Source organism: Chanodichthys erythropterus, chromosome 13 (genome assembly GCF_024489055.1).
Source record: "Chanodichthys erythropterus isolate Z2021 chromosome 13, ASM2448905v1, whole genome shotgun sequence".
NCBI lineage: Eukaryota > Metazoa > Chordata > Actinopteri > Cypriniformes > Xenocyprididae > Chanodichthys > Chanodichthys erythropterus.
In genome coordinates, this window is record NC_090233.1 from 43,993,370 (window position 1) to 44,020,760 (window position 27,391).

The 27,391-nt window shown below is 37.8% G+C and overlaps 2 protein-coding genes across 2 annotated transcripts; one reads left to right on the forward strand and one right to left on the reverse strand.

Annotated features, from left to right (window-relative positions):
* The first annotated feature begins 8 nt into the window (after window positions 1–8).
* On the forward strand, window positions 9–15,759 carry LOC137034660 (versican core protein-like). Its single transcript, XM_067407771.1, has 8 exons — window positions 9–7,322; window positions 7,452–7,565; window positions 8,078–8,191; window positions 10,694–10,852; window positions 11,009–11,091; window positions 13,133–13,277; window positions 13,543–13,725; window positions 14,225–15,759. The coding sequence occupies exons 1-8, from the start codon at window positions 38–40 to the stop codon at window positions 14,368–14,370; spliced, it is 8,229 nt and encodes a 2,742-aa protein (XP_067263872.1). The 5' UTR covers window positions 9–37; the 3' UTR covers window positions 14,371–15,759.
* A 1,554-nt stretch (window positions 15,760–17,313) lies between these two features.
* hapln1a (hyaluronan and proteoglycan link protein 1a) lies at window positions 17,314–25,469 on the reverse strand. Its single transcript, XM_067407103.1, has 4 exons — window positions 25,243–25,469; window positions 21,177–21,506; window positions 19,358–19,684; window positions 17,314–19,256 (listed from the first exon to the last, which is right to left on the reverse strand). The coding sequence occupies exons 1-4, from the start codon at window positions 25,304–25,306 to the stop codon at window positions 18,967–18,969; spliced, it is 1,011 nt and encodes a 336-aa protein (XP_067263204.1). The 5' UTR covers window positions 25,307–25,469; the 3' UTR covers window positions 17,314–18,966.
* Between the last annotated feature and the right edge of the window lie 1,922 nt (window positions 25,470–27,391).

A 27,391-nucleotide genomic window follows, 5' to 3' on the forward strand; every position in this document is an offset into this window, starting at 1 on the left:
ACATTTAGACAAAATATTATCTGAAAGCACTGTCACAATGACCTCAGAGATGACAACTGCCAAAGATGTTTTGTCACCATCAAGTTTTTTTTCAAGCTTGCCATTAACAGAGTCTGAAGCATCAGGAGATGACACATCTGATATGTTTAGCAAAGATTTTTCCACAACCAGTTCCTCACTTCATACTACAAGAAAATCAGATGAAGATCTCACTAAAACACCATCTGAAACAACAGAAACAATCTCAGTGTCCACCTCATCAGATGCTGAAGTTAGACAAGATCAGACAACTGAGGCACACAGTAGAGAACCTGTTTCCTCTCTTGACTCTACTGAAACTAGCACAGTACATACATTAACATCACTGAGCACTGAGCACTCAACAGGAAGAACAGTTATAAGTGAAGGTATTACATCACATACAGCAACAACCACAGCCTCTGTGATAGAGGACAAAGAGCTGTCAGCAAAACCATCTGAGTCCACCATAATTGATGTTTCAGAGACTTTGTTCTCCTCTGCTCAGACTGAACATTCAGACAAGACATTATCTGAAAGCAATGTCACAATGACCTCAGAGATGACAACTGCCAAAGATGTTCTGTCACCATCAAGGTTTTTTTCAAGCTTGCCATTAACAGAGTCTGAAGCATCAGGAGATGGCATCTCTGAAATTTTTAGTAAAGATTTCACAACCAGTATCTCACCTAATACTACAACAAAATCAGATGAAGATCTCACCAAAACACCATCTGACACAACAGAAAAAATCTCAGTGTCCACCTCATCAGATGCTGTAGTTACACAAGATCAGAAAACTGAGGCACATAGTAGAGAACCATCTGAGTCCACCATTATTGATGTTTCAGAGACTCTGTTCTCCTCTGCTCAGACTGAACATTTAGACAAAATATTATCTGAAAGCACTGTCACAATGACCTCAGAGATGACAACTGCCAAAGATATTTTGTCACCATCAAGTTTTTTTTCAAGCTTGCCATTGACAGAGTCTGAAGCATCAGGAGATGACACATCTGATATGTTTAGCAAAGATTTCACAACCAGTTCCTCACTTCATACTACAAGAATATCAGATGAAAATCTCACCAAAACACCATCTGAAACAACAGAAACAATCTCAGCATCCACCTTGTCAGATGTTGTAGTTACACAAGATCAGACAACTGAGGCACATAGTAGAGAACCTGTTTCCTCTCTTGACTCTACTGAAATTATTACAGGACATACATTAACATCAATGAGCACTGAGGACACAAAAGGACAAACAGTCTCAAGTGAAGTTATTACATCACATACAGCAACAACCACAGTGACTGTGATAGAGGACAAAGAGTTTTCAGCAAAACCATCTGAGTCCACCATTATTGATGTTTCAGAGACTCAGTTCTCTTCTACAAAAACAGAATATATGGATGAAAAAACATATGAAAGCACAACAACTTCACAGAAGACAACTGCCAAAGATGTGCTGTCACCATCAAGTTCTTCTTCAAGTTTGCTATCAACAGAGATTGAAGCTTCAGTATATGACACATCTGAGGACAATAAGTTCACAACAAGTCCTTCATTGTACACCACAACCAGATCAGACCTAGATCTCAACACAACCAAAGCAACAATCTCAGAGTCCAGCTCAACAGATGCTGAGGTGACAAGAGATAAAACTGATCACTCGACAGTAAATGACTTTGCAACAACAGGTTCTTCATTGCACAGCACAACCAAATCAGACCAGGCATTCACTAAAACACCATCTGACACAGCAGAAACAATTCTCACTGACTCTCCTGTAACTAGCACAGAACATACATTTACATCAAGCACTGTGGACTCAAAAGGTCAAACAGTCACAAGTCAAGATATCATATCACATAAGGCAACAGTGGCTGTGTTGGAGGACGAAAAGCTGTCTGCAAAACCATCTGAATCCACCGTCACTGATGTTTCAGAGACTCTTTTCTCCTCTGCTCAGCCTGGACATTTTGGTACTTTCACAAGTACAATTATACCAAAGAGGACAACATCCAAAGATGTTCTGTCACTGTCAAGTTTTGCTTCCATTTTGCCATCTTCAGAGTATGATGGTTCAGGAGATGACACCTCTAATATATTCAGTAAAGAGTTCACAACAAGCTCTTCACTTCATATTACAATTAAATCAGACGATGAAATCACCAGAACTACAACTCCTGTTAAAATGCAAACAGAGCAAGCTGCCACACTAGCCCTTTCCACAGCACCTTCTACAGACATGACAAATACAAGCTCTGTGTGGACTTCAACTCATATAGAGATCCCAAGAATTCAGCCAACAGAGAGACATCAAACAGAATCCCTTTCCACATTTCCCTCTACCATCTCAGATGAAAAAGTTCAGGAGGAGGTTTCAAGTGATGAAGACAGAATTACACAGACAACTAAATCATATGATCATTATATTGTAGCCACTGATGAGGCAGAAATTCATGAGACTGACCAAACATCAAAACCAGTGAGGTCTGAAAGTTCTTCACATTTCACGTCATCCACAACCGAATTGTTTTCTAACACAGTCCAAACAGTAATTACAGACTCAACTTCTGAACAAGGCAGTGGAGACATATCTGAAAATGAAGTAGTTGAAGATAGTGGTTCTGGTCAGATATCTTCTGCTGTTGTAGAATCAATTCCTCCTCAAGTTACACCATCAGAGGACAAGACAACTGTTGTTGGTTATGAGTCAATTGCTTCTTCTGGAGTGCAGCCATCAGAAAATATAACTGCAAGAATAGATGTTAAAACAACTGTGAGTGGAGAAGCTAGATCAAGCTCATTTTTTACTCTTACCACATCTCCCTCATCTATGATCAAAACAGTCACAAGTCAAGAGGTCATGACACCTCAAAGAGAGATTGTCTCCTCAGCAACTGAATTTGAATCAAGTTACACAACACCACAGCCTGTTAGTACAAGATTCACAGAGTCTGTGGTTGCCACCCATACAGCCCCAGAGTCTTCCAGACCTTCTCATACTATTACAGAATCACAGTTGACTAGACAGACTACAGAATCAAGTCATACTGCAATTGGATCAAGTAAACTTAGCCACACTTCAGTGGCAACAGTTGAATCTGGCCATAGTGTACCTTCAGCTATCCAAACAACTCCTGGTTCTTTTAAGCACAGCCAAACATCAACAGTCACTGAAGGTTACAGAGCGACTTCAGCTCCTCTCAAGACAAGAACAATGTTTACATCACCTTCTAGCAAAAGCCATAGCAGGCACACAACAATCTCATCTGTAGATTCAGAGGATGACACAACAGATGAAGAAGGATCAGGGGAGTCTCCTGTCATGCATGTTTCATCAGCAGCCATCAAAACTCAGACCGGTTCTCCTACAGTTCATATAACCAGCACTGGCTTAACAGAACTTGACAGGGACATCACTGTAACACAAAGCTTGAGCTCCGTCACATCTGCCTTTGTAGACAGAGAGGGCTCTGGTATTGTTGCAGATGACCAGGAAACCACTCAACTAGAGGGTTCTGGTGAGGAGGACAGAGCAAGTTCAACAACTGAAATGTATGATAATTATACTGTGGCCACAGATAAGGCAGAAATCAGTGAGTCTTATCACACAGCAGAGCCAGTAAGTTTTTCAGGTTCCCCCCATTACACATCCTTTACGACTGAAATATCCCCAGCAGATCTTGAGTCAGAGCCACAGACAACTGAAACCGCACCTGCTCCAGTTGTGTCAAGCACATCTGAAACTTCATCAGTGTCAGAGACACAAAAGAGTACCTTACAGCCAAGTACTCCAGAAATCAACTTGAATGAGTTTTCATTATCAACCACAAAGGATGACAAGGAATTTTCTTCACCCGGAGATCCTACTGATGAGATATCCAAAACACCAACAACTGAGTCATATGAGGACCTAACTGTTAGAACTGATGAAGCAGAAGTATATGAAACTGAGGAGAACACTCAAGTCAACTTAGGTTTCTCAAGTGCTGCATCTGTCACTGGCAGTACAGATTTCATACATCAGACAACTTTATCCCCTTTTTCCTCATTCCTGAGCTCCACTCAGTCAACTGTAACATTTACAACTTCACTTTCAGAGGATGGCAGTGGGGAAGACTCAACAGAGGGGGATGGAGCAGAAGATGATGGATCAGGTGATGACATAACTCCTGTGACATCGTCACCTTTGCTCTCAAAGATGACAGAAACAACGATTAGCATGACACCCTTTAGCTCAGTCAGCAGTGGACAAGACAGTACAGACAAAGTAGTTTCACACAGAACCACAACACCTCAAATGAGTGTGTTCTCAAGCACAAATGCTGAAGGTATCACTCTGGTCTCAGAGACAGCACAGACAGAGCAGGAACCTTCTGTTGGTTCTGTCTCAGAGTCAACATCCACTAGCTTCACTGGTCCCGAAACACATTCTGATGTGGAAATCAGCCACACTGCATTGCCTTCTTTAGAGCCTTCTCAAGGTCCTGTGTCCACCTCTACTCCATCTGTCTTCTCTAAGGACAATGCTGATAAGCAAGTCTCTTCTACAAACCCAGTCTCAATATTCACAGAGGAGGTAGATGAAGATAAGCTGTTTACAACTGTAACAGAGAGTATGAGAGATCATAGCATCAAACCAGATGTTACCAGTAAGGATGAAATAATCCTTGATGCAGATACAATGTCTGTTTTAGAGCATTCTTCACCTTTTGCCCCTACAATTGTTACAGAAGAAGCAGGTGGAGTAACCACAGTTGTCATGATGGCACATCCCTCAAGCATTATGACAGACGAACCAGAGGGATCTGGAACGGATGGCACCGAGTTACCTCAGTTACATATGTCATTTGAAACCTCTGCAGATGAGTTAATAGTTCAACAGACAACTTCATCCCCAGGCATCCTGCAGAGCAGTTCAACATATGTAGATGAGGAAACACAAGCAACACAAACAGAAACTCCTGAGGCTACCCATGCTGATGTAAATGAACACACAATAGATCGTCAGACCTCCACAGAATCCAAACAAGTTACAATGGAGACACTGACTGATGACTTCTCAGGAGTCACTGTGTCTACTGAAGATTATAATGTGAAAACATCCACTTTAACCCCCAAATCATCTCAAGTGTCCACAGACAGAGTCATAGAAATAATTTCAGCTGAAGAGGACCAATCTGAGGATGTTCTACACATTCAGACCCTATCAACACCGGCTTCCAAGACCAAAAAGGAAACAATGTCACCAACAGCCATAGAAAGAAAGACAACACCACTACCCTTTCATACAATATCTTCTGAGGTGGAAGCTTCAAGTGAACTAACAGACCTATATGAACCAGTTCAAACAACTGGAGTGAATGTTTCTACACAACTTTCAGATGAGATTACAGACTCTGAACAGTCAGTCTCTCCAGTATCAGATTTAAAAAGCACTGCATCCATCCATTCTGCATCAGATCAAACATCTGTCACAGATTCAGTAACAGTACTTATGAATTTAGAAAGTATTAGCACAACTGAACCTGCCAAAACCACTGCAAGTACTTACACTGGAACGGCAGTAACATATGTGGAGGATTTATCAGCTGACACAAAGGAAACATTAGACATCACAAGTGTTGAAGGCATTGTACTAAGTAGTCCCTCTTCTGATAAGGTAATTCAGGGGAGTGAATTAACAAGCACAGATATATCATCTGGTATTTCAGAGGAAACCACAAGTGCATTATTTTCTTTAACAGATGATGGTTCAGGTGATCAGACTATTGAAATGTTTATAGGACAGCCTGATTCAACAGACTCCCCTTTAACAGCTGCAGTTTCATCATCTGTGGAGCCTGATATTGTGGAGCCTGATATGACAGTGACACATAAGCCCAACACAGACATCAGGACCGATGAAGATGTGCCGTTCCCATCAACAACCATTCCAACACACCTTTTTTCTGCATCAATAATTAATATGACTACGGGCATTGTAAAATTAGTGGGGTCTCCTTCATCTACACCCATACCAGATCTGAGTGACAAAACAGAAACTCCGCTTTCCTCTGAGGAAGGGACAGATGACGTAATAGATTATGACACAAAAACTGAACCTTACAAAGTTGAGTCCATACCAGATGTCATGAACAAAACAGACATTGAGAATGAGACTGCCTTAGACATTAGCTCAGAAGATGTGACAAGCATTGATGACATCACCAAAACTGTAGGGGAGAAGAGCTTCATCACCTCACAGACTGATTTTGAGACCATATCACAGCCTAAGTTTGAGACAAGCGTTGAGACCACCTCACAACCTGATGCTGTGTCTGGTTTTGAGTCTACCTCAGAGTCTGAAGTTGAGACTAGCTTTGAGACCATCTCAGAATCAGAAATTGACATTGGCATTGAGACCACCTCACAACCTGATGTTGAGACTGGTTTTGAGTCTACCTTAGAGTCTGAAGTTGAGACTAGCTTTGAGACCATCTCAGAATCAAAAAATGACATTGACATTGAGACCTCCACAAAACCTGTGGAGGATAGTGCAACAAGTATTGATGGAAACACACAAGCAGAAGTTTTGAATACCAAGACCACCTCTCATCTTGACACTGAAAAAAGTGTTGAGATAACCATGCAACCAGAAATTGAGAGTGTCTCAAGAACTGACAGTGATGCCTCAGTCACCAGCTCTGGGGACATAAACACCATATCATCCAATAAGCAACACATCACAACAAGACTTTTTGATGTCACAGATGAACCAAGTTCTGCTTCTGTTAGTGAAGAAAAATCCTTGGAAGAAGAAAGAGTTGAGCATACAACCAAACCTGAACTATATGACACAGAATTCAGGACCACTGCACAACCTCAATATTATGGTTCTGTAACTTCCAGTAGCTTGAAAAGCAGCTCAGAGGAGGATTCGGTTATGCCAGATATCCCATCATCTCATGAGGTTCAGGCAGTGATTCTGTCTACGGCAACAACCTCATATTTACTTCTGACACCTGAGACTGATGTAAAGATTGTCAGTAAGGAAACTGCCTCAAGGAAACAAGAGGCAGCTGGTCAGATAGAGGAAGCTCTAGCTCTTGCAACTGAGATTCCTATTCAAGAAACAGAAGATCAAATGACACCCTCAGTGCCTACAACTCCGAGTGAGACTGCAACATTTGCTTCTTATCAAGATGTTTCTGAGGCCACTTTGGTTGAAAGCTCACCTCCAAGTTCACAGAATGAAAGCATTCCAGCAGACCTTGCATACACAATGATTGGGCAAACAGTAGATATTGCAGGTAGGATGTAAACACTGTTTTAAAGACAAACTTAACAGAATTCATATACTGTACTTTCTATACCTATACCAATATACTTACTTTTCATGTGCATGATGATATGCCTATATCCTCCCTCTCTTATTGCAGGTGTTCACTCCTGTTCTGATGATGTTTGCTTGAATGGTGGTTCTTGTTTAAAAAATGGCGGTGCTCAGATCTGCAGCTGTCCACCTGGATACACTGGTGAACAATGTGAACTAGGTATGCTGTATTAATATTTCATTTATTTATTAAAAGTGCACTATAATTTTGGGCTCTCTGTTGCCATCTGTGGCCGAAACATGAAATTGCAAGCTACTAGCAACATTGTTTATTTTGCATCAGTTGTGCTTCGCAATGATGTTCTATGCAGATTAATCTGATAGTTTGAGCAAATAAGTAGCATATCTGATGCTATAGTGCCGGACCTTCTTTACTGTCTATGTACATGACGTAAATAGGCCAAGGCAAATACCAAATACAACCCAACAGCAAAATAAAATGATTATTGTAGACTTACTGTTGTGAATAGGGTTAGACAATTTTCAAATACTGTTTCAAATACTAATTTTTTTATGTACTCACTCAATAATAGGATTTTGTTAATTTTTACACAAAAATATTTGGGTAGTGCACATTTAACTTATCACCATCTGTTTTTTCGAACTTATCGTAATGCACTTCTGTGCATCATTTACTAACCTTATTTTATTATTTATTTATTTATTTATTAGACATTGATGAATGTCACACAAACCCTTGTCGGAATGGAGGAACATGTATTGATGGCCTAAACTCATTCACCTGTGTATGTCTTCCAAGTTATGCAGGAGCACTGTGTGAGCAAGGTAAGATTATATTTATAATATAATCACTTGTTTGATTTCTTTACATATCAACTTTTAGATTTCATGAGAGAGGAAATCACTGTAGTCACAATACTAGATCTTTAAACTTGCTGATATTGTGTGAAGCTACTGTAGCCACTGAAGTTACTGTGGAGATTTATCGAGTGAACTTTCATATGAGGTAATTGTTAGATGACATATAGGAGTCTGACTCACAGTTTGGTAGATTCTCATAGTTGATAGATTTTCATTTGATGTAAGAAACTGGGTGTGTTCCAAAACCATTTTATGCTAGCAGACATAATGATGCTGTACTTTCCACTATTTAAGAGGATACCATTTCTCATAGCTCATTTAAGCAGAGCTGTTAAGACCATCACTCTTTCCCTTATTACACTGTAGACGTTGATTTACACTTTACATGAGTGAGATTATCTTCTTGAGAGGTTTATCCCCTTCAAACTATTACAAGTGCTTATAAACATTAAAATGTTTCATAAACTAAAATAATAATAAGATCAAAATCTCTCAAATCTCACATCTAACATTTGTCAGAAAAAAACAAAACAAATGTAAAAACTGATGTCATCTGAACTGATGTGTATTTCCCTCTTGAGTATGCTGAACAAGATCTTTATCTTAAATTTAGCATTAACATTACATATATGAAGAAGTGCCTCCTGTTTCTTCTCAGTGATTCAGCAGTCACTTGAAATATAAGTGGTTCAGGGGCCATTTACACAGAACTAATTTTTGCATTCCTTTGTGCTTTTTTAAAATTGTTTTTCTATGTAAACATACGGTAGACAGACATGTTTGACCGTTGCACCCGCGTTTGGCTTTTTTTTTTTTTTTTTGCAATTCTAAATTCACACTCTGTGAATGGCCCCACAAAGTGTAACACCGTTTAATGTTAAAAGTGTCTAACGTGAGTTTGAATATCATTCTGCGTTCCCAGCTTTTTAGCTGTAATGAAAACAACACTGGCTAATTCACCTCAAATCTTGAAAATAAATAAATGGGCACAAGAACGTTCAAACTGTCAACTCAATGCAAACAAACAAGTGTATTCTATGACAAAGATTGTTTCAGTCACTCCTTATGTACTATAAATAATGTTTAAATGGTGTAATATTTATGAATTTTACGATGTACTAACCCATTTCATTGTGTCTGCTGTGCTCTTGCCAAGAGAGCCCGCCCACACTCTCTTCTGATTGGCTGTGGTTTTTGATTGATTTTACCGCTTCTCATTTTCGCGTTGCGTCTAGTGTGGACAGTCAGATTTTTTGTCACTGGAATCTTATCGCGTTGCGTTTGGTTAAGTGCACAAATTGCATTGTTTAAAGAGAAAGCAGAAATGCGAAAAATTGCTGAATGCAATCTATGCAAATAAATTAATTATGTCATTCAAGTCATAAGCCAATGATGTTTCCTGTATTGTCATATATATTTTCAATGATATGTTATGCATGATATAATGGTTAATAATTTATTAGTGAGAGTTTTAATGAATTTATTCTTTGAAATGGTACATGCTTTACTAGTGACACATCAGGATCTGGCATTTTCTCTCCTGTATGTTAATTTGCTGAAGGTTTAGAGATTCCCCCAATTAGTGGTTCTGTTAGGGCAAGTCTGCTGTAATCACAGTGATTTCAAACAAGCAATCAAAGCTATCAGCCTGATGTAGAGCAGTCCAGGGCTGGTCTGCAAACAGTCAGTAAGTGTGTTTACATGCACTTTAAAAGTTTGCTTTCAGTTGAGCTAAAACAATAATTTGTCTTTTCAAAATATCATGTGAACGCTTTAGTCCGACTGAAGTTGTACCAGCAGAGACTGTAGCTCAAAAACCAGCTGTAGCTTGATTGTAACAGCATACATAAACATACTTACTGTTGATAGGACACACTTTAATTGCAAATTTAATGCAATCAAATGCTTAAAATAATTTGTCAACAAGACTAATAATTTGCTGATTTGATAATGCTTACATTAAAACTCTTTGAGTTTCCCAAAGTGGCTATTTGTTTTACAGAATTGACTTTGCTACATTATCTTTTTTGAACAATGCCTCAGAGCAAAGCATCCAATCTTCTCCACAGCACTGTAGACATTCTTATGCAAAAATGAATTGGCTTCCTGATATGATAGACACATGGGTGTAGCTCTTGCTCTAAGTGATCTTGTTGAACTGGCATGTAATTTAAAATGAGGATGAAAGAGAGTTATAACATATTCCCTCAGGTCCAGTATGAGTGGGAAATCATTCTCACTTGAAAAGAGTGCCACTGAACAAAAAGAGGTTTGATTTATTGTACTGATAAGAACAGCCTCACAGTGTGGGCCCAAAGGTAAGGACTAATAAAAAGAAATTGACAGTAGACAATATGAAGCACCTTTTTTCCACACTTGCAACCACAGGATTATCTCAGCTTCAGGGTCTACATGTCAAGCTTGTGTATTGTACATCAACAGCAATTCATACATGCTCTTTCACAGACACTGAAACATGCAGCTACGGCTGGCACAAGTTCCAGGGCCACTGCTACAAATACTTTCCTCATCGGCGTAACTGGGACACAGCAGAGCGTGAATGTCGTCTCCAGGGGGCACACCTTGCTAGTGTTTTGTCCCATGAGGAGCAGCAGTACATCAACCGTGAGTATACAGTACATACATGTTATGGACATTCTGTCTAATATCATCAGCTGCAATTTACGCCTTCAGTTACATTTCTATGCAAACTAACAATGGTTATTTATGAGGAAGGATACTTTGCTAGTGAATTTACCTTGTTTCTCTCTCCTCTTGTAGGCCTTGGCCATGACTACCAGTGGATCGGTTTGAATGATAAGATGTTTGAGAATGATTTCCGCTGGACAGATGGTAGTGTTGTGGTAAGAACATTCTTTAAAACTCACTTATTATGTTTTGAAAGGATAGTGTTGATGCAAAGATTTATTAGTGGACAATCTATTTATTTATATGTAATGTCTACTTTTCCATGATGTCTGAAGAGATTTTTTTATTCTTTAAAAAGCTACAAAGTTAAGAAACAAAGGGAATTTTAAGCAAGAATATGTAGATGAGAAAAAAGGAAAACAGAAGACATATGCAACCAACTCCCTGGTTCTAGAGTTGTTCCTCCATTGAACATGAAAGTAGCTAATTACAGTCGTTTAGTCCTGACTGGGCTCTCACTTCAAAGATAATGGCGGCATTTTGTGAGAAAGGGCCAAAAAAGCCCTTGAGGGCAGGAGATAGGAGTTTTCATCTGTGGAAGTCCTCTCAGGACTGGAGGATAAAAATAAAATGAGTGGAGAGGAAGCTTACAGGTGTGGACAGGTAATGAAGGTGTGAAGGATGAGCAGCACCTGGAACAGGCTGCACTAGAGATAATCCAGACCTAAAATGAGAGTGGGTGACATTTCAATCCAGTTGGTATCAGTGAGGTGCTATAAACATATCTGCTGGGGTTTGCTTGCTCTCTTATTCTATTCTGTATACAGAAGAGTTACTCTTTCAAGAGTTTGTTTCTTCATGCATTTAAGTATGTGCCATTGGAGTTAACCAGATGGTCAAAAATTGCATTACGTCGATTTCCAAGGAAGCGCACATTCCTTTTGTAAGAGGTTAATAACAGGACACGTTAGGTGAATCGTGTTTGAAGAAGGTAATATTCACTGGCTTGTTGAAAGATCATAGCTCCAACCTGTCTCAATCAAATATAATTACGCTATTTCATATATGTACTAACTTTGCAGTTTTAATTTAAGCTAAAAATTAGATACCCTGAAATGACTGATGACATTATATTTGCACCATGTGGGGAAAATATAGTTGGACAAGAAAAAAGAGGATGGAGAGAATTATAGTGAATAAAGTTTGTCCATTATAGTAAATTACTCTGTGGCTGTTTTTTAAAAAGTCTCTGTGTCCTTTAGGAGCAGTTAGATGTCTGCTTCTGCTACTTGTTAAAGGGCAAGTGTGTACAGAACAGCTGATGCTGGCATGACCTTGAGTAATCCTTCCTTTGACACTTGTCTTTTGCATATAGTAGGCCTACTCTTGTGGTATGTGGCCACTAAATAAAATCCTTCCTAGCAAAGTAATAGTTTTGTTTGTATTTTGTGGGGTTTATTTTATCTTCCAAATGCATTACACCTCTCTCTGCAGCTCCTTATTCCAGTTTAGTGGATGTGCTATGTACTTAGCGCCCCCTACTGATGTGTCAAGTCATTTTCATTTATATAGTGCTTTTTAAAATACAGATTACAGTTTCAAAGCTATTATTTGATAGACATGACTGTATTATCACAGTGATAATAGGAAAATTAATGGACAGAGATTGTTTTGGCTTTACGGCAGCTCTAGGAAAAAGTTATTATTGAGCTAAAGTTTTTGATTGAATCACTTCCGTGGTTAAAATCATTAATTATTAACTTAAATGACACCTTTTTAACTGAAAACAGAATACATTTAATGCGATCTTGCCGCTCATTTATGTGTTGTATGTGTGACGCTTAGTCTTTATTTACAAAGGGGTATTGCCAAATTGCTTGTCTGGCCCGCATAATACAGAATTATTAATCGTTTCTGCTGATTCATGCGAACTGGAATCATATTTATAATGTTTAATCTATACATAGGGAAAGGAAAGGGAAATCTGTGTCTCTATCATTGTAATTTTAATGACTTCTATGTGTCCCAGTATGAACATACTCTGCCTGAAAGCTTTTTATGGCTTTCACACTGTGTTCAGTGACTTTAATTTAACAGTATATTGCTGTTTTTTACCCATGTTGTATTTGAAGTGGTGCAGCTAAACACTGTCATAAGTGTACAGAAAATTATTACAAGATCTGAAACTTATTTCTATAGGATTGTTGTTTCCCTCACATTGCCGTTCTCAGCTCTATCTGTATTCTTCCCCTACAGCAATATGAAAACTGGAGACCGAACCAGCCAGACAGTTTCTTCTCCTCAGGGGAAGATTGTGTGGTAATGATCTGGCATGAGGACGGCCAGTGGAATGATGTTCCCTGCAACTACCACCTTACCTTTACCTGCAAGAAAGGCACAGGTGAGGTTTCAGCATCTGGGTGTGGAGCATTTATAGAATAATAGGGCATGTATAAGTATATATTTCTTTTCATAGTAAAACCCATCAGTGGCATCTGAACAAAACTATATTTATAACCAGGAATGTAATTGTGTGAAGCTTTGGATGACCGCTATACCCTAAGGTATATCTGTGGTTGTTTTTAGACATGACTGTAAGATGAGAGCTGTTGTTTTAGATTTGCAGTGGTTCAGTACTCCACTAATGTTTAGTCTGTTGTCAATAGTGTCCTGCAGTCAGCCTCCTCTGGTCCACAACGCACGCACATTTGGCCAGCCGCGCCCACGCTATGAGATCAACTCCTTGATCAGGTACCAGTGCAAGGATGGCTTCATCCAGAGGCATGTTCCCACCATTCGCTGCAGAGGAGATGGCTCATGGGATTTGCCTAGTATTTCCTGCATGAATCGTAAGTATTCTGTGAAAATCCAACACAAATTTTTCTTGATGAAACCATTGCTATATAACAACATAATTTTTTAGCGTTTTTGAAAGAAGTCTCTTATGCTCACCAAGGCTACATTTATACAGTAAAACATTATTATATTGTGAAATATTATTAAAGTTTTCTATTTGAATTGATTTTGAAATGCAATTTATTCATTTGATGCAAAGCTGATGCAAAGCAGCCATTACTCCAGGCTTTAGTGTCACATGATCCTTCAGAAATCATTCTAATATGCTGATCAAATAAATAAATAAATAAAAAACTTATTATTATCAGTGTTTAAAACAGTTGTGCTCCTTAATATATTTGTAGAAAAAGAAATCTTTTATAACAGTGTAAAATCTTTATTTTGTTTGATTTTAAGTAGCCTTGCATAATACATTTTCTTTTCTTCTTTGTTATGTTTTGTAATTTCTTGAGAGAAGAAAACTAATTCAATGTACTTGTATTTACTTTCCAGCGTCCAACTTCCAAAGGACATATACAAAACGATATCAAACATACAGAGTTTTTCGCAGTCATCGGAAGAGATCTGCAGAAAATTCTGTTGATGTACCACGACGACACCATCACCATGGTGTAAAACACAATCGGACACAACAATAGTTGCTATGGTGACACAACCATAATGCAAGGGCCTTTTTAATGTATTTTGATAGCATGTGACGGACCTGCCTGCTGGCTGAAAGAAAAAAAAAAATTAAAAGAAAAGATTATGAAAAGGACCAGAAAAAGGGTCAAGAGTGGAATATCACTGGAATAAAACAGTGCTTTTTTCTGTGTTTTTCTTTTTTAAGAGAGATGGTTTTTGAAAACTATAAAAAGGACACATTCAGCTGGCCTCTGAAAACACAAAAAAGATTATCTGACCTTCCCTCCATCTGTTCTGCTTCTTCTTACGGAGAATACGCAGTGCCTTCATAAATTATAGCTCACAATCCAGATGTAGTGAGCTATAATAGTGCAGCCAGAATAATTTTCATGGGATTTTAGCCTGTACCCATAATGGTAAATTTTTAACACACTAAAAATTGCCTATGATTCCTTTCAATCTTTTTTCAAGTTTACAAGAACCACAGTATGCAGACAGCCTGCTGCTTACTGAACAAATGAGAAATCATACACATGAATGTGAAAGAATATATATTTATATAGAGAGAGTGAGCAATGGCTCACGTTCAGTTTGTTTTGGTAGAAAAAAGGTCAATGATATAAAAAAAAAAAACCTGTTTGCAATGTGGATGTGGTTTGATATCTGAAAGTCAACACAATATGTTTAATACGGTATTCAATATTGAAAAGCCTTGTAGATCTTAGATTATTTATATTCCTCTGTTTGATGTCTCTTTCAAGTGTTTACAATGCAAATCCTGTTCAACATACATTTAATTCCATTTTTTTACATCTATAAACCATAGACACTTCTTGTATGTATTTCACATCATTTCAACTTTCATCAACTTTTCTTTTTTCTTGGACACTTTAAAACTACTTTAAAGAGAATGTACTTTGTGAGATGCTTAAAAGACTTGAACAAATGTCTTTTTAACAAGATGCCTATAATTTATTATTTGAGCTGCTCCTTGTCTTCTCATGGTTGTAGTAAAATACAACATACTGAGAATTTAACTTGGCCAAACTGCACATTTACAGAATTCAGTATATTAGTGTAAAGGACAGTTTGTCAAAAGCTGGCATTGATGTGACTAACAGACGACATTTGCAACTCACAGAATTTAGATGGATTTCGTTATGACATTTGGGGTGTATCAATGGACCAAAAGAAGAGGATTCAGAGTGACAGCTTTAACAGCAATTTGTTGTCATCCATTTGTTTATTCCCAAGCATTTTTCTTTGAGATCATTTCTTTTGTGCGTTTACTTTTTTTTTTTTTTTTTTTTTGGAAAGTGCACATATCTTTTTTATATTTATAGTATAACTTGTTTATTGTCAAATGTGATTGTCTAGAATGTTTGTGAAATGGAAAAAAATTGTAAGGAACGTTTTTATGCCTTTTATGTAAACAAAGTTTATTATATTCTACTTGCATTCCTGGTCTTTTTCCATTGTGATATGAAGTTAGTTCCGGTTAAAGAGAAGAGCTTAAGGGTAGATGTATAATAATTCTCAAACATTAACTGTGAGGTGACTAGCATTGTAATATGGGACATCATTTGATTTCTTTTTAAATTGACATACATCTAATATATATTATATTAATCTATATAACAATGTGATAGGAGTAAAGTCATTGCACTTCATGTTTTAAGTACGTGGTTCATCAGCAGTGCCTAATATTGACCACCAGATGGTATCAGTTCACTAAAAACAGACACTTGAGCATCTGAATAATTTTTACCAAGATTCTAAAATGATGTAAATTATTTCATTGAAATATTAATTAATGATACCAAGCCAAAAACAAACAAACAAAAGGCCTCATTACAGTAAAACTCTTTAAGAAAACACTCAAAATTGTTTTTGGAGGCATATATTATTATGTTTCACAAAAAATGTTTAGTAAAATAAAAATACAAGGTTTCTTGGCTGTTTCTGGCCATTAGTATTAGTGTTCATAGACATGATAAGAGGTTCACTTGTGTTTATTTTGCTTTGACACCTCTGTGAATTAACTTCACTAAAAATGTTGCAAAAACTTCTCGAAAAAGTTAAATGTTAGTCTTGCATAATTTGTTGGCAGATGCCATTTGGTTTGATATTGTGTTTTCTATTGTAATAACATTTAGACATTCAGACTTATGGGATCTGTTGTCAAGTTACATACCTTTGTGGATTATAGTTTACTAAATGCGTTGCATTTAAAGTCGCAATGTAATGTAGAAGGAAAGACAGACTTTTGATGTGCCTTGTGTGTTTGAAATCCCATTGCTATATTTTAATTTGACATGAATGTATTTCCCTGCTGGTACCGCTGTGTCACTGTTCATTAATACTTGTGGTTTTCTCATTTATGTCTTGGAAGACAACCATTTTCCATTGCAGACATCATTTATTTATTTATTTATTTATTTATTCATTCATTTTAAACAACTGGAATTAATTTGCATGTAAAAAAGAGGTTGAATTAGTCACAGAATATGGCATAATCAACAAGCTTTTCCTGCAAATGCTTCCCAGACTTCTCATAGATCTTAAATGAGATAGAGTTACTCTGAATAAAGTATTTAATAAATATCCTCATATTACAGGCCTACACACACACACACACACACACACACAAACACAAAATCTCATTATCTGAAATCGTGTACACTATGCCTGTCATATAGAATTAAACTTAATGATTCAGATAGCAGAAAAAAATATGTACCATGATGAGAACTCTCTGTTTCTAAAATATGTGATACTATGCAATCAGTTTATTTCATGTTATTTTTATTTTTTGTAAATTTAATCCATGCCTAGCCAAGCTGGCATTCATACTGCAACAAACATTGTGTACTGAGCATCTGGACCATGGTTATAGGCACTGTATAATGTTTAATGGAGAATAAAACAAAAGCCATTTCAATTTTTATAGGTTTTTATTTATTTAAAATGGATTGGATTCATAAACCATACACTGCACTTCAGTTTTTTTTTTCAAAAAAAAAAAAAGAAAAAAAAAAATTGTGCATGTAGACAAAATCAAACAAAATGTAATATATGTGCACTGTGGCTTCGGCAGTTCAAAGCTGAGTTATAGGTAGAGAATCTTTTCCCGTCCCATAAACAAACAACATATCAATACAAAGTGGCAAGTAATAGATGTTACGTTCATCAGCAAACACAGATCTTATTATCTGAAGTCATCCACACTATGCCCGTCATAACGTTCCAATGTTAGAATCTATTAGAATCAAACTTAGGAATTATGTTTTACATGGCTTTTAGTGCTGTTTCTCTCTATTTTTCAGAGGACAGTGGCATTACAATATCATTCAGTTGAGACTTTATATCTACACTTAAGCAACTAAGGCTCAAGCTAGTCTTGAAATGTTATTACAAATATACAACTGGGTCCTAAATTATTATAATCTGTGTGTAGTTATCTGCCATAAAGCAAAAATTCTGTCACTGTCTGCAACTAAATACTTTCTATGCAGGGATGAACACATTTAAACAGTTTCAAAATCTTTACCAATGCAATCAAGTTCAAAACTGAGAAATAGCTTCTCTCATGAAAAAAAAAAAAAAAAAAAAAGTAAGTAGCAGGTGAGAATATTGCAAATAAAGGGTAGACATGAATAATAATGGAATTATTTATGAATATAAAGCCTCAGCACTACAGGCCAAACACATTCATTTGATATTTCAAAAAGATAAAATAAGGTCACAGTTCAGAGCATTGGATAATACACCAACACAAGAAAAAATATATAGTTTTAAGGACATTACAATTTGAGTAAGATCACAAGTGTTTCAGGAAAAGAAAGGTGTCAGGTTCATTTACGGTGCCTTTGTTTTTCTGTTTGGGCAAGTTTCAAAAACTTTCTGTCAAGTTTATACTGTGTGTTAATATTTAAAAATTTTATTGCAATGTCACAACTGAGATTCTTGACAAACTCACACTTACTAGGGGTTTTTATCCAAACAGTGTGACTTCAACTTTCCTTCTAGCTGAATATACTTTCGGAATGAGATTTGTGTTTGTTTTTCATACATATGGTGTACAAAACTATATAAAATGTAAATGATAGATAAAATAACTGTTTACAATAATATTGTGATGTGATTGTTGCAGTATGGTCCTTACAGTATCCATTCTATAATAGTTATCACAGGGTAAATGTGATTTCACCAAGTACAGCATGTTCCTGGCTCAACATCTTTGTTGGTCCTGGAACAACATTCCAATCAAAAAATCAGATTTGAGGGAAAAGCTTACAGTTTATGCCACGTTTAGGCTCACAACCAGGGTTTGGTGCTTCAACATCAGTGTTATTCACTTGTCATTTCCCTCTGATTTTAGGGATTTTAGTAGGGTTTAGGGGTAGGATTAAATTTTCGGACAAGAATGTTATTCCAGGATTAACAAAATGTATTAATCCAAGAACATGTCTTGGCAAAATCACAGTGACCTTTGTCACAGTTAAGGCTAGTTCATGCAAAAAGTCCTTCATAAGTTTGGAGGTGGAAACCGGTGTATTGCTTCTCTTTGGTTGGTGACAGGTGACAGGTGACATGTGACGTGAAGCGTTTCATGGTTGAGGTTTGTAGCAATAGACACCGTACAGCTGCTGCTTTTTGTTGGGGAAGCCTACCAAGCGAACCGCAGCCTCCGTGGGGCTGCAGTTCTTCCTGGGCCTGGAGATAGGGTAACGAACGCTACCGTCGGCTAGCCATCCAGCATCGCAACGGTCATATCCCAGCAGCTTCCAGGCAGCATACATATGGCCCACCTTTGCGATCTCAGCTCCATCTCTCTTGCATGCGCTGACAGCCTCATCATAGTTCAGCTTCTTGGGCTGGATCAGGTAGTAAAAGCGGCCTGTGATGTAAAACGAAGAGTTTTAGGGTTGTGGACACAGACACTTAAAATGCTATATGCCATTTTATATTAGAACTGAAGAATTGAGCTGTTTAACTTACCTTGAATGCTGGCTGTGAAGCAGAACACATCATAGCGGCTGTTGGACTTGTCCCTCCGGCCGTAGTTTCTCAGTCCGGCTGAGGTCCTTGCACCTCCGCAGGGCTCTCTGGGTTTGGTGATGGGATACTGCACAGTTCCGTCATTGAGCCAGCCGGCATTGCACCAGTCCAGCCCACTTTTCCATTCCGCATAGAGCTGCTCGAAAGAGGCGACCACGGCGTCCTGCTCCAGACACGCAGCCTCAGCATTTTGGAAGTTGAGGTTGTACCGCCCCAAAGGAGGGGAGTATGGGAAAACAACCCCTGTGAATGAAAGTGAATCTTCCCCTAAGGAAAAGTTTGACTGAGTTTAACATTAGGTTGTTTTGGTGGATGTATTTTATGACCGCCCCAATGAATGAATAAGAGCGATATTAGTAAAAGCCTTAGTTTTACAGAGCTCCCTGCTTAGTTGAAAAGATTTATGCTTTACTGTGTTATAAAAAAACTGTATTTAAACAGAGAGAAAATTACTTGCAGGGTTTAGGCTTTTCAATCTTATACTCCATTGTTCCAAAGTAACAATAGCTAGTTGTGCCAGCCTGCTTCATTATGCTCATGCACCTCACTTCTCTGTGTACAGATCCCCATTGTTTCTGTGGAGCCAAGTCTGCAATGGTGGTCTTGGCCAAGAACAAGAACTACAGGATATTACTGGAGACTGAGCAAATGATAAGTGGCAAAAACAAAAGTTGAAGGAAGTGTGCGTCATCACATTTCAGCCCGGTTTCACAGACAGGGCTTAGCCTAAACCAGGATTAGGCCTTAGTTCAATTAGGATATTTAAGTAGCTTAGAAAAAAAAATATTACTGGTGTGCATCTTATGCCAAAAGAATGGCTGTGACATATTTTAAGATATGTCAGTACTAGTTGCTTTCTGTTAAAACAGCACAAACATGCCGTTTTAGTCTGGGGCTAGCTTAAGCCTTGTCTGTGAAACCAGGGGTTCAAGTGCTAATGTGCAGCTTTGTGCTAATGTAGATGACTGTTTACTAAAATGTTTTGTTCAAATACGAATTATGAACTGTATAGAAAGCGAATAATATATCAAATATAATATATAATACTGTATAGAAAGTTCACACATTAATGGCAAATTGCTGTAGATTACAGCCAGTTTATTTGTCAAGTGTGCCACATGTCATGGAAAAGTGAAGCCAAAACATTTTGATTGCCCCCTGGTGGCTGACTGCAGTATAGGTCATAAACCTATCAAATGGGACATGAGCCAAACAAAAAAAATGCATTTACACAAATCTAATTACATTTACAGATGGTTTCTGTCATTTTAGGTAGTTCTTATCACACTGATGTAAGTTCAAGTGTTTGTTTTTTTTTCCCCCAAAAAGTTTTAGTTATCTGATGCTATAAAAAGGGGGTGTAACATCATGATTGACAGCTGGGCTTGCGATTGAGTTTGTGGGAGCAGGACTTTTATATCACGGCTCCACCTCAGGATCACTACTGCACAGACTCGGGCTCCAAATTATGTAATCGGCATTGACCATTTCTGGGATGTTTTGGCTTCATTTTTCTACAGTGGAGACTCTCCGTCCATCCATACTGATACTCATACTGTCCATTTTTTTTTTTTTTTTTTTTTTTTTACAGTCTATGATATATGCCAATACAGACACATACATGAAAAATCTCTGCTGTGTTATGACCAGTTGGCTATTGATTGTGTATATGTTATTTTTTTTTTAATTTTCTTTAGTGAATAAATTATTATTTGAATAAATGATTATTAATGTGACCGCATGAAAACACTAAAGTTACCTTGCAATTCAAGGTCCACTTCGACAGTCTTGTCATTCATGCCATTGATGATCTCACACCTGTATGTGCCATAGTCCTTGAGATCTAGGTTTGTAAAAACCAAGGTTGCATCATTGTCACCCGCCTCCAACAGGTAAACGCGGTCCTGGTAATTTCCGTAGGTCTTCTTGTGGAACCCCATGGACATCAACACGTCGGTCTCTGTAGAATCATCCTCAAGTTTGGTCCACTTGATTCTGTTTCCGAACAAACTGGACAGACCGTCCAGTCTGCAGGGCAGAGTTATATTGTCACCTCTGTTGGCGTAGACCTTGATCCTTGATTCACTATCTAAAATGAAACAAATGAAAGTTCCTCTCATATTGGTTTCTTTGTATTGAAACCACACAGTAGGTCTATAGGATATTTGTTTTATACGTTTACATACAGGATGAGTTTAATTATGCTAGATTTCCTACCATTCTTTTGTTGGTTTGATTTTATTGCTATCCAATATATTTTGTCTCTAAGGTTTTAAGAAGCCTGCAATCTTCAAAAAAACTAAAAGAAACACAGTGCCACACAAATCTCTGCCACCCAAATAAATACTCAAATTTAATGGAATCAGATGGTGTGCTTGCACACAAACTAGGATACCACAGACATCACTCATTTTGTGTCAACAGGACACATGTTCCCCTCATAAACTGCTTACTGATGCTGTGTTTATATCTCTGGTTGTAGTTGCTTTGTCTGCTTGTGGTTAGGGGCATAATTGTTTCATTCAGTTCCTCAAGATGTTTCCTGATCTCTGCTTGAGTCTTGGAGGCCCCTGTCCATCACAGCTCCATTGTGGAAGATTTGATGGACATCAAGGAAACTAAAACCGACCCCAAGAGTTCTCCTTGCAAGCTACACACCAACATCAAAGTATCGATTACACAGCAGACATGATTTGATTTAGCTTAAGGCACCATTCAGTCTCTCTGTTCCCCATGGTTTAAACTTGCCAAATCATTCAACCCATATTATCAAGTAAAATTAATTCATGGTTGTTTACCTACACCATCAACTGGTCGACCTGCAATCTAAGAAACAAAGACCCTTCTATTAATAAGCATAAGACCATTGATTTAAATGGGCGTGGTTCACTTTATACTGAGTAAAGCATCCAATATGAACCACAACTCTATCAGCGGAAATTGATCAAAAGTGACAGTCAAGACATTTATAAAGTTACAAAAGATTTCAATTTCAAACAATCCAGAAACAAAAGAAAGTTTTCACAAAATATTAAGCACCCCAACTGTTTTCAACTGTGATAATACATTTTCATGAGCATATTTGAATGATCACATGAACAACCTAAACACACTTCAGTATTCTCAGTCAAGAACGTTTTTGATCTGACAAGTACAATTTGAGGTACAGGTACAGGTATCTTCAACCGCATTATCTCCAAGCCTGTGACTTCCCCAGAACAGTTCTTAATGGCAGACTCAGGCTCTTGTGCTTCTGACCAGCATGTTCTCCAAATAACCTTTACACATCCAGGTGAATGCAGGAAACCTTTTCCCATACTCAAAACAAGTATTGGACTCATTAGCAAGACTTTCTGTCTTCTGCTTCAAACTATTTACTTACCTTAGTCCTTTATTACCTCTCACTCAACTAAGCTGGAACCTTAACAACATGTGCCCAACCTGTGCTCAGAATGAATGTGCTTAACATCTGAGTGTTTCATGGATCAGAAGCCATGTTAAACTGTACTGTTCTCCATCTTTAACTATACACACATTATGACCAACTGATGAGAGATTCTTCTCTTTCCAGAAGCAATTAAAACACTCATAAACTTATACTCATTAACACATCTGATCCCTTTTTACACGTCATTGTGAGCCATGCACTCTCTCTCTCTCTCTGACTTTCTTCCTAATAAGCGCTCACTTAGGAGACAGTGTGCCAAAGTGGTACTCTGAAAGCAGAAGGAACTAATCTCTCATCAAATGATTAAGCACACCCTCCAGTAATGACAAGGTTTTGGAAATTTAATAACTAAGCTTTTTTGGATTGGGGCTTTCTCTACACCATCGCTTGTGTTTTGCACAACTCTCAAATATCACCTCAAACCTTCTAACCCTTAATGTTCTCCATATACCCAACTCCCACTAGTTCCCATGACACCCCATCCCCCATCTCCACCCACCCTTTACTCCTGCTCTTGTAAGCAAACAGAAGGAAAGTGTTTACTCTTGAACGGCAGAATGGAAGTGCTGTGATGGTTTGAATATTTAAGTGCCTCTTTCCCACCCACCAAGAACTGAGACAAACTTAGATAACCATGACGGCAGGAGTCATAATAATGTAGTAATAATATAAATTATTATAATAATAAAGTATTATAATCAAATAAAATAACAAATAACAACAATAAACATACATTTGAATCATTTTAAAATGTTAATTTAATACAAATGTAGAAATAAAAAAAATAGGGTATGAGAATAAAAAAAATATATTTAAAAGGTGAAATAAACATATTCAAATAAAACAATGCTTGACAATATATTAAAAAAGAAAAAGTTAAGTAGGCAGGCAGACTCCAAAAAAATCATTCAAGGTTATAAAAAGGGTTATATAACCACTTCATCAGAGACATTTGTAAACCTATACAAACAGAAAGGGTGCTATAAATATAATTTTAAAACAATCATTCAACATGGCCATTTAATACACATGTTTGGGCCCCATCTTGTACACATCTGCTGCATAAACTGTGGGGTTTGGAGCCCTTTACGATGCAAAATGATGCTTTCTGTGAGGTATACAACCCTAAATGCATTAAAACACACTGATTAGAGCTTCACATCTGTGTATACAAGTGTCATATGGAATCACTCCCTCACAGTTAGACAGTCCTGATGGCTAAACTTCACTTCCTACACTTTGCTGAGCAAGCAGAGGTCAGTATGGGGTATGAACATGAATTATTGCACACAGCTGGACGGCACTCCCTCTATCATAACCATCACTTGTGCATTGACATTTAAAGTCTGTCTCTGTCTCCCCCTGTTTGCAAGTGTTATAGTCAGTTTATTTGAAAGTCCTTCCTTCATTATCTCCCCTTCTTCTCTTGCCCATCACACACAAAGCCATTCTCTTTCTTTTTCACACACCCCCCTACTCAGCCATGCCTGACTAATGGCTGCATTATGCCTTGAACTGAGTCTCTGTGAATCAGGCCTGTCTTGAGTAGTCACTAAGAGTCCAAAAACCATAAGAAACTTTCACTACTTGCTCCAGTCACCACCTTTTCTCCCTCAGCCCCAGCCCAACCCAATCCATACACGCCCATGAATTTACAGAGCATTACCTCAGACGGAAAGAAATTGCATTCAGCGAGGGCTCTTTACAATTTTTTCAGAGGCTGTTCATCTTGCTGTAGCTCTTTCAGATACATACATTCAGTGGCTTCAGTGTTAAATCAATGGCCAACATACAGCTGGGAATATAAAGGTCCACTGTGTGGCTCTTCAGCCACCAATATGACCCTGACATCACTGGCTGTCAGGAACCGATCTTGCATTTACCCTCAAGAAAATGTAATAGATCTGCACTTAGCCGAGCCGCTTTTCACGGTCAGTTCGGTGATGGCTCACATACCCCACTAACTGTCAACAATTGTAAAACAACTGTTAAATTACCTGCTGCAGATGTTTTAGAGCTTATGAAAGTCTGTGCTGAGCTGAAATCTTTGTGGGAGTGGGTGTACATGTGTATAGTGGGAGGAGTCTTAGAGTATTTTAGAGATGAATAGTGGATTAATACAAATCTAGTTCATTGTCTGCATTGTTCATCCATGGTAAATATATATTTTTTTGTCTTATTCCTAATTCTTATTAGCGTCTAACTTTGATGATTTAATAAATAACCCACTATAATCATTTCTATAATTTAGGCCTATACTGTGCAGTTTCTGAGTATTACATTTATCAAATGCACATAGACACATAAACAGATGCACGCTGAACAGTAAATTCATTCATTCATTCATGCACGAAGGGATAAAAAAAGGGGTTCTTACCTTGTGCTTCAACATGTAGACTGCTTGCAAAGAAAAGCAATGCCAAGGAAAACAGAGCGATCATCTTGTCTTTTTTTTCTTTGCCTAAAGGCCTCTTGACTAGACGAGCAAATGAACAAAAAAAAAACAGTGGGGAAAGAATAAATGCAACCAGGTAATAAAACTGGAGAGTGCAGAAAAATTCTTTCTTCCCGTTGCTGTCGATGAAGAGGTGTAGGTGTTGGTAGTTATGCCACAAGAAAGATTGGGCTCCTAAGAGGTCCATACAAAAGGCTTATATTGAAGCCCTGGCCAATTGTGGCCACTCCCCCTCCCCTTAGAGAGAAATGAAGCCCATCACCCTACATTTTGTGTGTGTGTGTGTGTGTGTGTGTGTGTGTGTGTGTGTGGACTCCCTCATTTAAGAACAGCTTCCCTTTCTGCCATGCATGGCTCTCCGTTTAGATTTAAGGGAAGACGTGCGGACCACAATGTGTTGTTTGTGCTGGCTACAGTATGGCTAGAAGGATTTATATAAGGACTATCATGTAACAATGTCTTTAAAATGAGAAGAAAAAAAGCATGAAAGACTGGAAATAAATATTTTTTTTAAGCCTTATGAAAGACTTTGTGGCAACACATTGGTTTAAATATAGTTTAAGTTCTCCAAATGTTGATAGATTAACTTTTATACAGGCACCTTGTATAGTAGTATTGTAATACCAGGAACCCAATTTAAATATTTCTTTCTCAACATTAATCTAAGGTCTTCAAAGTAAATCTGTCCAACAGTGAGCATGTCTCTCTAGAAAAAATGGACTCCCCACTAAGAATATATTAATTCAAAACATTGAACATCATTCATATGCTCTCCAAATGCTGAATTACACAACCTCTCCACCTGCTTGTAATACATGAGTAGTGCAGCATGACTTTGCTGATTGATTTTTCATTTGCTTCTACCTGCTGTGTTATGTTTCACATCAAAGAATGCCAGACAGATTTATGATCAGCCAAGAAATCCAACAAACATCAACCTTTCCATTTGCCCATCTCCTCAATACCTCTTGAAACCTCTTCTTCACCTAACATAACCCGTTTTTCAGATTACTTAATGGAAGCTTGTATTGATAAGACAGGGTCGTAGTAAAGATATGACCCACTTCACCAAAACAAAAGTGTGTCTGGACTCTAAAAAGACTTCATTATCACAGGAGAGATAGGATGGGGATGTGAAAAGAAGTTGTGTGGTCCGTCAAAGATGTTTTCTTAGTGGTCTCGATGGAGTGATGGTGAGAATGAGTAACCTGTTTAACGCAAATGATGTCCCATCGCAGTTATTTCAGCTGTGATTTACAGATTTTAGGTGAGAAAGACACCCTTCATCCCCACAGGACTAAAGCTCCATCAAGTCATATGTTCCCCACCCTGAAAAAAAGCACACAGAAAACAGAGGCTGTTATGCCAAAACCATCACAGCGACTGATTTACACATACACACACACACACATACACACACAAAAACTACGGAAAATGAGGAAGGGTCTCTGGGTTGCAGCATGACTGACTGGAAATCTCACCTCAGCATGGATGACTCATTTTCATTTACGTTTCATGGGTACTGAATGGTAATAATGTGAGTCTAAATCACTTATTAATGTTTGATTACCCCAGATGATGTCACGTGTTGCTTATTTTGTTCCAAAGTACTTAAACACAAACGGACCAATTTGCTGAAATAATCATGGCAGTTATGAAAGCTTGTTTGGGCAGTTTGACTGTTTGCGCTTGAAGCCATTTTAATTTGTTTTAAAAAGTATAACAAGGTTTAGTTTTGAGTTTTTAAAGCCAGGCTCACACTGAGTTTTAAAATCCTGTGAAAAAAAAAATTGTGAAATCTGGTTGCAGCAAACACATAAGGAGAATCTACAAAGATTTTATTCTCTCAATTCTCAAACATGCACACACTACAAGATTTGAAAATTGTAGCAAAGCACACACTATATTATTAAGATTGTCACGCCCAGAGGAGCACCTCACGTGATCTCATGGGGAAGAGTATATGGCTGCATTTACACTGCAAGTACACTCCACTTTTTCCAACTCCCCTAAAGTTAAACAGTTGAGTTTTACCGTTTTTGTATCCATTCGGCTGAATTCCGGGTCTGGC